Source organism: Colletes gigas, unplaced genomic scaffold, assembly GCF_013123115.1.
Source record: "Colletes gigas isolate AHSC1104 unplaced genomic scaffold, ASM1312311v1 Colletes_gigas_Sc00006, whole genome shotgun sequence".
Classification (NCBI taxonomy): Eukaryota; Metazoa; Arthropoda; class Insecta; order Hymenoptera; family Colletidae; genus Colletes; species Colletes gigas.
In genome coordinates, this window is record NW_025106635.1 from 3,721,877 (window position 1) to 3,734,920 (window position 13,044).

At 47.7% G+C, this 13,044-nt stretch overlaps 1 protein-coding gene across 2 annotated transcripts in view; it reads left to right on the plus strand.

Moving 5' to 3' along the window:
- LOC122395832 (MOXD1 homolog 2) overlaps positions 1–13,044 on the plus strand; it is a 221,614-nt gene that overhangs the window by 194,827 nt on the left and 13,743 nt on the right. For both annotated transcript variants that reach the window (XM_043393723.1, XM_043393722.1), the window contains exon 4: positions 8,704–8,898. In XM_043393723.1, the coding sequence (XP_043249658.1) occupies positions 8,704–8,898 (195 nt within the window). The remainder of the gene's footprint in view (positions 1–8,703; positions 8,899–13,044) is intronic.

The window sequence follows — 13,044 nt, forward strand, 5'->3', positions numbered from 1 at the left end:
ACGGCGGTCAGCATGAAAATAATACCGTTCGCTAGCTGCTTGTGTATCTTTGCCCCGCGGTACACGCTTTAAAGTCATTATTCACGGCCGGCCGGGAACTTTAATCGCGAAAAGTTTAATCACGCGATTCTAAAATTATCTGCCGGCGCGCGAAGGATTTCGTAGACTTGCCGGAGCTCGAAAGCGTAGGTGTGGTTGGGCGAAACAAGGAAAAACGAAACTGGTAACAACGGAGTACCCTCGTTCGTTGTTGATACTAACCCCCACGTTTAATATTTCACAGCCACGTTCGCCTAATGCAGTCCTCGATTTTAACTCGAAACTTCGCGTACGACGTAAATTACGCTTAATGCGTTCGTCGATTCTTCATTGTCATTCGTCCGAAGACATCTTAACTTGGTCAGCGTATTTCTATATTTGGTAATTTAATTGGTATTTACTTGATTTAATATTTAATTTGTTAAACGTGGATAATAAGATTCAAGCAATGGTGGTTTAAACGGCCAAGCAAAAGAATTTCGAGTAAAATTCGAAAATGTTTGTAGGCGGTATTCGAAGCCGCGTCCGTCGAATTCCCAGCGAAGCAGCGTCCCGATACGAATTCGAATATAATCGACGTAGATATGCCAGTTTGTAACTATGGGAGCGACAGTTTCAATGGGACCGTGTTACGGATGACTGGTTTCGCGAACGATATGCATATCGCGTTCCAGTCGAAGCGAGCGCCGCGTCTCTCGCGAGATGCCACCCACGAAACGAAGAAGGGCCTTACGAGATTTACGTGCATTACGCGTGGCGCTTCGGGAATGCCTACCGGTTGAAAACCGATCGGATCTTCCGGGCAAATTGCTACGCGGATGGCTATTGATTCCAGATATCTCCGTATCCGCGACGAACTTCCAAATACTTTTCGAAAGAACCAAACACACACTTTCTCGTCGAGAATTAAATTGGGAAAACCAAAGTATTATTGTTAGATATTCAGTGGAAATACTCATCATAATCATCCTTGTTACCTTTGAAATGCAACAATTATTTGAATTGTTACACGGTGAAATATTGGATCCTACGTAAGCCCTGTATAAGTTTGTGAAAAGGGTTAAATTGTATTTTTCGATAATAATAACGAAATAACAAGCGAACCAGGAGCATGTTGGTCGCTCAGAGACCGAAACGGAAGCCGAACCGCGGCGTTAAAAACGGTCGTTGGTAAGTTTACCGATAAAAAAGTTGCCTGGTGCAACCGAGCCAGTGAAAATGAAGTCTGAACTGGGTCATTTGACATGGTTGCGGACAGGGAAACCCGTTAAATAGGGAACTAACAGTAATTAACGCTGCACCCAGGATCGGTCAGCGGCCACGTAAATTCTCGTGGCTTCCACGAGAACTTCGATCGCGGTTATGGCGTCGGGGACGGGGCTGCGTGTGTTCGCGTGGGCATCGTCCACGAAATTCCGAACGACAACGAAAGAATCCGCGACGGGGGACAACAGGCCAAAAAGAGAACCCCCCCCCGTCGACGGTTTTGGAAAGCGACGGGCGTCGGAACGAGGCGGAGGGAAATAAGGGTTGAGAGAAAGAAGAACGGAGGGGGGAGGGCTTGTAGCCGGAGAAGCAAGCGTCGGAAGTTTGAAGCCCTTAATTGCTTTTTAAAACTTTCAAGTTCGACTCGGGTCCCGGACCCCTCCGGTTCTTCGTCCCCGTCCCGGTCGCACCCTTTGCATTCCGCTTCGGAATGTTCAATATTAGTTTTCCCTATCGGAGCTGCAAACACGTTCGGCATCGGTCGACGCGGAAGGGTGCTCGAGCGGGGCCAGCGCCGAAAGGGACACCCGATACGCGAGGAATCGCGAGGGAAAAGGAGAAAAGGCGTAGCCGTCGATAACTAGCCTCGGTTTTTGCACTCGAAGCAATTAACGCTGCCCCGGAAAAGAAGCCGCGGCGCCTCCGAACTCGGGACCAGGGGTCGCCTCTTTTGGTCTGTCCATCCTCAAGGGGGGAAGAAAGGGGGGGGGGGGGCGTCGAGCTCACTTTTCTTTCGCGAAACTCTGCGAAACCGTAAAGTGCCCCGTTCCTCCACTTTCCCACCGGTCCTTCTTTTTTCCGTTTCGCACGCGCCCGCCGAGCTTTCAACCAGAAAGATACTTTTATTGGGTCCGAAAGTTTCGTCGCACGAATCGCCCGATCCGTCCGTACGGTTCGACGCCGGACAAATTGCCCGAATCCACCAAGATCTCGTTTCGACGCCCAGCCATTTTTCCACCTTTGTTCTTACACGGGAATTCTCGTTTCTCTATCCTCGTTATTGTAGGGAAAGATTGCTACACGAAATTGGAGATGTTCTATTTAACCCTTAAATGGACTCGCAATCTCAACTGAATTATTTTTACCAAATTGATAAATGGAAATCAACTGATGGAGGGTTACATAATTTTTAAAACAGTTACATTGATATGTATTATTCAATATTAATTTAAATTCATTTAAGGGTTAACAATGTTATAACAAAGGAACGTCTTAGTGATTAGTTTCCTAATCATCACTGGTCCACAACCATTAACACTTCAGGAATAAATTCTGGCGAACGCGGCGCCTGACCATTCCTCGATATTACTACTTGCATTAGCGTTCCTACTCTTCCAGCTCGTGTTATAGCGACAGGAATTTTAAATATCGATAGTCTATCATATACAATTAACCACTACTATAGCACTATATAATTAAATTAACCCTAACTAGCTTCAGATGAATTCTAACGCCAATTTAAGTAGTAATAATCGATATTAGTCGGACGCATCGGCCAAATATTAGAAATCAGTTTTCTTGGAAACAGAGACTCCAATCAAAAAATTGAACTATACCTTTTCGACTTAGTTTTACATAAAGATTCGCCCCCCGTGCCTAATTATACCGTCCACCTCCCATAGATCCTGTATTTACGCGACGAAAACGCGCCCGGCTGTTTCGCCGGTCTTATTTCAGGTTTCCCGGTAACGATACGCGTTTAATCTACATTTCGATCCATATTGCATGAGCGCAGCGATACTCTCCGACCAAATGTCCATTCAAATACGGGGCGAAACGGTATTGCGAAGGGGCGTTCGCCACGATGGCGGAGGATTGCTCGTATCTTCACCCTCGAGGTTCTCTCTCGACTCAGGGAACCTCGAGGAGGGTTCGAACCTTTCCGAGGCGAGTATTTTTTCGCGGGAGTCGTTCGCGACCGATATTACTCGCCCTCGAAATTGGAACGTGCTTTCTGCGTTCGACTCCGACGCGAGGTTAATCGTTTGGCACGGTCCGAGGGAACGCTGCTGGAAAATGGAGGTTGCAGGAACAAAGAAAAGGAAACGAACGAACTTAGGCCGTAGCGGGGGTGTTCCGCCCCGACAAAAGGCTTCATCTCGCGATCCATTATCGTTCGTTATATTCGGAATTCTGACTAATCTCGTTTCTCTTTCTCTCGCGGAGCGCGTTCCTTCGACTACGAGCGTCTTTGTGACACTTGGGACCATTGTTCGACGTTGATATTGGAACTCTCTGGCCCGATTATTCCCGTAGTAATAGCGTTAAGCAATTAAGTCGAAACTCTTCCGGCGCGGCGTTAAAAATACAATTAAGGGACGGGACGGTGTAAGGTGCGTCGTTTTCAATATTCCTGGCCCCTCGACGACGCCGAGCGTCGGGCTAAATCTTTTATAGCACGGCCCTCGGGGGGGGACCGGGGGTGCCATTTGCTCGCGTCGCGAGTGACATCTTTAACTTTCTAAATGGGATCTCGTCGCTCGGATTCAACGACTGCTGGGAAGGATAATCGCGAGCTACGAGTCCTCGCAAGATAGACGCACGGGTCAGGGATAAGGGTAAGAAATCGTGGGGGCGAAGACGGGACGAGAAAGAGGGAGAGATTTCAGCGTTTCGAGAGCGAGGAACAACAAAGTTTCTTAATGAAGAATAACGCTCCCACCAAAGGAGAGATATTTCCACTTAAACGAAGGCCTCCGTTAGTCGTCTCTTCTTTGCTTTCAGTCGACGGGAATTGCTCTCCATTCCTCCCTTAATCTCTCGTTGCTCCTCGCAGAACGTCGCGTTACGACTTCCCTCTATACCGATAGCGCCATTACACCCCGATCGACTTTCGCGGCATCTTACAAAAGAGACTCTGTATTCTCGTTCGATGGTTCGATAAAATCGATTCTGTCTTTTATGTACGAACGATCCTTTCGCGAAAACAATCAACTTTATTCCGTCATAGTACTCCAAGAAGCACCCTGCTCCTTCCAATTTTTTATTTCGTGCTAACTAAACTCTCCTAATACTATTACAAAACGTAAAATATATTGGACAGAGCCGAACACTTTTATTTTTGCTTACAAATTTTTTGGCAAAAAAAAAAATTTTCAAATTGTTCTAAAAAAATTATTTTCGGCTCCAGGGGTCAATTCCAATAATTTTTGGTGAATAGGCATATCCTCGAAATCCTACTCACTTTCGAGGAAAATATACATTGGACGTAGGGTCTGCTCCTATACCTCGTCTATGAAAAAATTCAGTTTCTTTGCTTTCTTATTTTGTTTCTATCAATGTGTGGTACACCATGCTATTTTCCTTTAGAATCCCCGTAAACAATTAGCCAGCTAGGCGAGCGACCGAACCCGAGTAGAAACATTTTTCGTTCCTCCGTCCGCAAGTTCCATTCAAATCGGACGCATAAAAAATCGTATACGGTCCTGCGAAACGGGACGAAGTTCGCCGCCATAGAGGGCCAAAAATTTTCCCCGGAAAATGAGCGACTCTATATTCTATTCGGCGCTTCCCTCCCCATCCCCCGGGCACTTAAGAAATTCCAGACTGCATAAAACTAAGAGAAACTCTTTGGACGTTGGAGCAGCGAAATTCCTCGAGCGAAAGTTTCCGCGTCGCGACGGTTCGCCCGAAATTGTTACGGATCCGCCATTGTGCCCGCGGAAGGGTTTATCTGGATTCAAAGCGGGGGTCCTATCGATCGTTCCCCGGGCATGCGACGCGTTTAATTTTCTTAATGATCGAGGCTGTCGGGGGTCTCGCGGCGGTAAGAGAGAGAGAGGTTTTGGACAGAAGCGTGGCTCCGTACGACGTCGTCAAAGAGGCTACGCCGATAGCGTCAGATCGCGTGATTCCGTTCGTGCTTCTCACGCGATGCCCATTTCCTCCTATCGACCTTCCATCTCCTCGGGCCGACTCGCACCGGCGTTGGAATCTTTCGATCTTGTGGGATCTGGGTCGCTCGACGCTCTCTGTACCCTATCCCGACCTATCCAATTCAGGTAAACGGCGCCCAATTGTCTCGACGGGGGCGAGCGTAGGCGCGGAAACACGTGAGCCACCCCCCCTCGATGATACCCGGGGGCTGGCAGCCACGACGATTATCGAAGAACTCGAATGGCCGACGCGTGAGTGGCCTGCGGAATCCCCCGTAGCCGGACGACTGCGTAATTCCGCTGTCCGTTCTAAATTACGAGGGAACGTTACAGCGGGGGTGGGTCGTCGATTTTTCACTCACGGCGCACGTCTCGCCGTTACCCGGTTAAGTGTCCCGCGTTCCCTTATCTGGCGTTAATAAAACGATAACGGGATAATTCGGTCGACCCGCTCCGGGACGTTGAATACCAATGCGACTCGGTAACAGTGAAATCTCAGGACCCGCCTAGGAGATTGTTTCGACTTTAATCATGGAGGGATGTTTCAGAATTTCATTGCCGTGGGACGATTAGCTTAACCAGGGGGGAACGATTCGGACTGATAGAGATACGCCCGGTGTACGTTCGCGAATTAATTCCGGGGGTCCTTTCGTGGTAAACGCTTTTAAACCAACCCGAGAAATTAGGTTGATTTGTCAGTCCTGTACAGAGTCGAAATTCTCTGCGCGATCGCGAAGAACTGATACAGGATATCAAGTCCTACGTTGCAACCCTTGAACTATTATATTTTATCAATGAAAATGAAACGAGATACAATAACGAATAATTAATTAGTGAAACGAGAAACAGAAAAAAAGGGAACAGGAGTATTGACGATAATATCTGAAAGGGTAATGAGATTCTGGCCGAGGGAAAGTATCCTGTAATGGAAGATTGATAGACGCAGGACCGTCGCGAGGAATCTGATCATTATAATTAGTTTAGGAGAGGCCGATAAAGGCTCCCCCGGCCGAATGAAACATTAACGAGACTGCATCTGGCCAATGTTCCAATCAAGTGTGATTGTTCGAAATTGTGAGTGGTCGAGGACCCCGGCGTTTGGCACACAACGCGGATCGATATCCATGTTTCGAGGTCGACCACCACCGGTGGATAGGAATACCATTGCCGGTATTGTACCGTGAGGCCAACCCTCCCGTGTCCCTTCTTTTCGAGGGTGCAGCCTGTGCGGGCGCACGACAGACACAGATTATCGGTACACACAATGCGGAATTGATCCCTGAGGCATGCCTCTACGTAAAACTTTCGGAGATGAAAATGCTCCGGATTGATTGCTCGCTCGTGCTTCACGTGGGAACGTTCGGGCTGCGTCACGTGAACAAACCGAACGCGTTTCGTCGGCATATTTATTAAACGCTGGCGGAGGGTATCTAGTACCAAGGTGTTCCCAAGTTCTTAGGGTTACTTGTTCCCTTCGAAATAGAGAACAGGGTGGAAGCTCGTATCATGTTTAAGCAAGATTTAATCGTTTGCAATAATCTCTTTGCACGGGAACTCCAAACTGGCCAGCTTTGGGACAAACTATTCTCATTAGCCTCGCGTTTGTAATATTTGATCCGTTCTCGAGACAGTGTATACTTGAATTATTTTTAGCAACGATTGAAACGCAAGTTTCGTTAGAGTGCGCGCAGATTTCATACGCGATTTCATCGCGAAAGCTGCGCGCACGGGGCTAGCACTAATTTTCCAGCCGCCGTACAAAACCAAGCGTACACTATTTTGTGCTTGGCACCGCGCCAGGGACCAGGTAAATACCACGTATCGCGAGGATAACGTCGTTCCGTTTCTGGATAGGTGAATCGCGAATGGTTCCAGTCGGTCATCGGTTAATACGAAATCTAACAACCTCCACTTGATATCCTATTTTAATCTAATGACTGAGTATTAACAATGGGCAAATCGTGCCAGGGATAATATTAACCCTTAAGTGGAAATCAACTTTCCTTTAAAGTATTTAGAACCTTTATATATATTATGTAATGTTAGTTTAAACTTGTAAAGTCCTAAAAACTTTGTCCTCTGTTTGATTAACGAGACCTATTCGATTGCTTGAATAGTAGTCGCACTTTTGAGTATTTATATATAAAATTACAGACAAAACTCTTCTAAGCCCCGATCGCTGGGCACGCCGAGTTAATTGTGAGTCTGCTTGTCTTTCCGGCGATCGATTCTTTCGCGTGTCGAGTTTGAGCACAGGGAGCAATCGGATCGCGGATTAATTAATTTCGGCTCGATAACGAGGTAGTATTGAGAAGCGAGTGTTGACTTTCGAGGATCGCGGGGGGGGGTTGAAGGATAGATTCGGTCGGTGCGCCTATCTAATTTCACCTCGTCGATATAATTCGATCGCGATAAATTCCACGCGAACGACTACGAGGGAAATATTACTCCAGGCAGGCGTGGCGGCCGCCCTTCGAATGCGATTTATTCGATTCCGTGTTATTCGCCACTCTATTACGACGCCCCGCTAATCAACTTACGCCGATTTCGTTTTAGTCGCCCTCCCACGACCAGAAACGAAGGTAAAACCGGAAGGGGGGTTGGGGGGGAGGCGTCAGAGGCTTAACCTGAAAGCAGGAGTTCGTCGATAACGGGACACGGGTTAACGCAATGTACACGGGAACGCTTTTCCCTCTTTCGAAACACTGCAATATTCGACTAGCCGTCGCGGAGGATATTGCGAAAATAAAAGGGTTAAATTAAAAATTCTCGGTCGAGTGCTCCGTCCTTCGACTCGAGAATATTTCTACGGAATTTGTACGCGAAAGCACGAAGAGAGCCACGACCGTACCCATACCCGAAGGCTTCGACTTTTATAGCAACCAGGGCATACAAGGCGGGGGCTTTGTGCCTCCGTAAGCCGTCTTTATCGATATTTTTCGATAACAAAAGTGAACGACCCGACCGAACCGTGATTTCCCATCCGACATAGGCACGTCCGAACTCGATACCCGTACGGGTATATTCTCATGGGCACCACGATGGCCAGAATCGGGCAAATTTCATTATTTTAATCCTTTTAAACGTTAAATTCGAGCGAGTCTGTCATTTTTATTTGTTATTCGAAGATAACAAACATGATAGGTAACATTCTCTGTAGGCGTCACGAAGGCGATACTAGTGTAGTGTATTTCTTGCACTCGCCAGCAGAGGGCTACGGGGAACCTGTACCTCTCTCGCAAGTACTCGATTGACTATTAAATATGCTTCCTACAATGACAAGCGCCTCGCTAGTACTTTGTGCCACATTCTGTGTAGGATTTTTCTTCTGAGAACCTTACAACATAGGTATAGAACAGAGTAAATACGTATTTGATCCATTTGGTCCATTTGGTAACTCCATCTAAGGTTCAGACTTGGAAGCTAGGCGTACCAAGACAAGTACAAGTCGTACAACAAAGAATCCTTGCTCGACCCTATTTACGAGTACAATTTGTCTGACATTTTGCTTTGTACTTTGCAGAACGACACGATGAGAGTGGTGTGGCAGTACCACGTGGAGGAGCCAGTGTCTGTGACCGGAAGGCTGCCAGAGCATGGGGCCGTACGGGGATCGAGGCCTCTGTATCTGGTGCAGGGTGGTGCTCAGACGAAGCAAAGCACCCGCAACCAAGAAGCCGAGGAGTCGCTTAAAACGTGGGACATATTCAACCAGCAGGTCGGTATCGAAAGTCATTTATCCACGTCCTCTCGCGGCTCCCAGACGATCAATTACCGCCGCGCTGTATTTTATCCTTATGCAACGAACCACGTCGACCGGGGCCGTAACCCGTTCGACGGCCGATGATGCGCGAAACCTGGCGGGGGGATCGCGTGGGCGGAAAATTATGGTGTAATACGAGCCATTGCGTGGAGAATATCCCATAATATGATTATACCGCGAGGAGGAAGGATACGCCGCGTCCCGGCGTGTTGTCTTACGTATGCATAATGATACACCCTGGCCGTAGGTGGTAATAATGTAATGGATAGGTGTTCGCCGGATTTTCGGTGTTAGGGAAATTAACGCGGGGTGGATCGTTCGCGAGAAACGAGCCGGATATTTTGGTGCACGACGATAACAACTTGGGGTACTCTCCGCGCTGTAGATTTTTTATCGTTCAGGGAATTTTATCTTCGTTGGTAGATTCTACACTAGCAAATATACTGTCATTATGATCTGTATTCCAAGGATCTGTCATTGGGAAGTTTGGTAATTCGGTGACTATAAATCGCTGCCACGATTGGGTTTAAAAAAATATTTTCGAGAGAGCTCAGATCCGGTAGCCAAAAGGGAGTTTTACGAAATTGACTTGGCAGTCAACATATTTAAACGAACCTTTCATCCACGTCTCGAGCCCACCTTGCAGCGTCCATATGCCATACCATGCATCGTATCGATTCCAACAATTCCATCCAGCGATGACTGGTGCCAAAAAGGAAGATACCACGTTCGCACAAAGAACGCCTAGTGGAATCGGAGAGCATCCACTGCTTTCATGCAGACCCTAACGCAATCTCGCCACATGGCCGCTAATTTCGTTGGCCGGTCGCTGCCCGACTCTGTCCGCAATCTGTTCGAGCAAAGGGGGCCATTATTCGTCCGTTCGAAGGCGGCCGAATTTTTGTTGCTCCGTCCAAACAGTCCATTCACGCTTCCGTTTCGCCAAAAAGAAACCGACCACGGAATTCCCCAACGTCTGATCCAATTAATCGTTGATCTATTCCCTAAACCGATCATTGGGCACGAGTAAATAGTCCATTCACGCTTCTATCTCCTAAACTGATCATTGGGTAGCGTAATTCTTCTTTCAACTCGGTAAATGTATTAAAAAATGCACGGTCCCGCGATCCGCTGCGAGCTGAATTTCACGGGAAAATCGCCAGTTTCCCCGGTTACCTGATACGATCCGCACATCGACAGTCAACTTGTTTTATCCGAGCGTATTATAGAGCATCGATTAAGTACCGAATATCTAGTTTCATCTTCGACGGTGGACCGGGGTTTATTCGAAGAATTTGATAATTACATATTTTGGCCACGTTCCGTGGATTTTGTTCCAGCGTCGGGGCCGGGTGGGATGGAACTCTGTTCGCGCGCGAGATGAATGTTCGAACGCGTTTAACGTTCAGGCCGGCGCGAGTGGATTTTTATCGGATGCAAGCCGCGGAGCATTGTGCGCCGAATTTATGACGGCATAAATCTTAACCGGGTCACATCCGGCAAAAACTATTCGTTCATTAGCGTCGCCGGGTCATAGATTATGGGTCGACGCTATCGCCGGGGATCGGACAATGCTAATTCCACGGACTGCCGGGCTTGCTTATAGTTTATATCGACTGAGGGGGGGAAAGGGGGGGACGGGGGGGGAACGGTTATGCAGTGGATTTACGCGATTCGTACCGCCCGGGTAGAGATCGATCATTTCGCGAACAGAAAAAGAGAGGACGGGGTTGGAGTACTCGACTTCTGGTTGGCAATATTTTCCGCGGGCTGTTGTAAGGAAAAGCTCGGTTCGATGAGCCGGACGTAAATGGAGTCGTAAAAACGACGCAATTCGTAAATACAGAAATAAGGAACGAGCACAGGGACGCGTTACACGTACACGTGCACGAAAAATCGGTACTGCACGGACGACTTCCGTTCGAGCGTCTTCCACGTTTTAGTGCTCCCCGTAAAAACCGTGCGTTTTCAAAGGAACGCTTTATTCACGGTTTCTAAAGTTTTCCACGGGCTTTCTTTTTCTCTTTATATTATTACTAATTACACGTAAAAAGGAACGAAGAATCGATGTTGAAAAAATTACAGAAGCATCCCACGCTATTGTTGATCTTATATGTGTGTACACATATGTTTTGTACCGCTGATAAATTGGCGCATCGATATTTTCGAATAATTCAATCGAGCGACGCGTGTCGTGTAATGGAAGCGACGGGCGAACGGAAAGGGTGCATTATCAGGAAACCGGGAAACGAAATAATAAATTGGAACTGCGGGGGCGGACGGGGGGAGGGGGGCGGGGGGCGCCGTTGAAACCGAACGACGCTAATTTCATCAGCTCTGTTTACAATTTATATCGAATGGAATCGGCCGGGGCGGGCTCGTTTCGGTGCTCATCACGCTGTAACAAATTACCGCTTCTCCGAACTGGAAAGAAATTACCCGTTCGCCCGGCAAATGAAACGATGCCGCGTCTCTTTCGCCCTTTGCTTCGATACCCCGCCGCCATGGAATTGTTTGTACTCGGTCGAGTAATAAGTTCATTCGGTTTTCGAGGACCGTACACTTTTCCAGATACCTCGTCTGCGAATTCCTGCGAGCGGATCGGGTCGCGGGACCGCGGAGAGCACTTTACGCGACTTCGTCCTTTATTATCTCCGACAGTTCGATTCCGAAAATTTTTATTAAACGACTAGACGATTCAACCGAGATCCCAGATCTTGTACGGTCGAATTTAAATTTTTATCAAGTTACGACGGTTCCATTTTTCGAATTTTACTACGAGAAGCACCCCTGTTCGAGGGTTGTCACCCAGGGGGGGGGGGGCGGACAGCGAGGACATTAAAGTTAGCAGCGCGTCGCTTATCTCGGCCTGGTCTCTCGTCCGTTCTTCTTAGTTCTTTCTTGCCCGAATGCTACTTGTTCTTCGTTAACTACGTACGCGGAAGTTCCGCGGCGGTCGAATAACTTTTGTATCGCGTCCGCGATGAATATGAATGTCTGCGGGCACAAAGAGACGCCAGCTTGTTAGAACGGGTTTGCATTCATTCGGCTTCCCTTTTCCAGGCAACGATACTTTTTCCCCGCGGACCATTCTCGCGACGAATCGAAAGCGAAACTTCGCCGACGAGAGCCGAACTCGCCCGCGGCTGACTCCAAGGCTGAGCGTCTTCCTCGCCCCCGGGTCTCTGTCCTTATTATTTCCAGATGTTCGTGTTTTCTGTCCAACGCTATAACAACTAGTGGCACGCTTAAAAATTCATCGATAAACTCGAAACGCAACGTCCCAGAAATTTAATTATCCAAATTCGAAACTAACATTTCGTGTAACTGAATCGTACAGTAGGAATTCATCGATCTTTTCGCTATTCGTTTGTTCATTCGTACAGGAAATCCAATTAATCGAGCACCCGGGTAAAATTTAATTCCGATAAAGTCCACCTTGTCAACTATAATTTTATTTTCGGTTATTGTTCCCGCATTGTTTCGACATGCCTGTACCGTATTAACGCCTAATTCACGGTACTTTATCGTAGAAAATTGAGAGTGGCACCTCCAGTTTAAAATGTATTAAATTATACTCGTCCGTGACGTTTCTCTTGTCTTATTTCAAAAAATCAATACAGCCACCCAGTTCTTTCGAACGCGACGCACTAGCCGCGGCGCTTATAATCTCGAATACAGCCATCGGGAGCTGAAATACGACGTGCACGCGACGCTGTATCTCGGCGACAGCCCTTTTTCACTTCGACGATCCGAGTTCCTCCTTCGAGACGCGACTAGATTCGAGCTACGAAACGGATCGCGACGCGTTATTAGCTATTTATGCGAAAGCGCGAGCAAAAAGACGACGCCGTGGCCGGGAAACGGGAAGGAACGAAATATGAAGTACCTACGCGGGTCGACCGGTATAAACCGCGTTTTTATGTGGTCCCTGCTTCAAAAGAAGCCTGCCATTTGAACGCATAGCACGCGAAACACGGCATACCCGGAGGATAATTATCGTCTCCTCTCATTCCAAGAAACGAGACACGGTCGGAGGAGAAAAGAAAAACGACCGAGTGTGAGACGCGCCGTGAATCGCTCGCATGACAACGTTTGTTC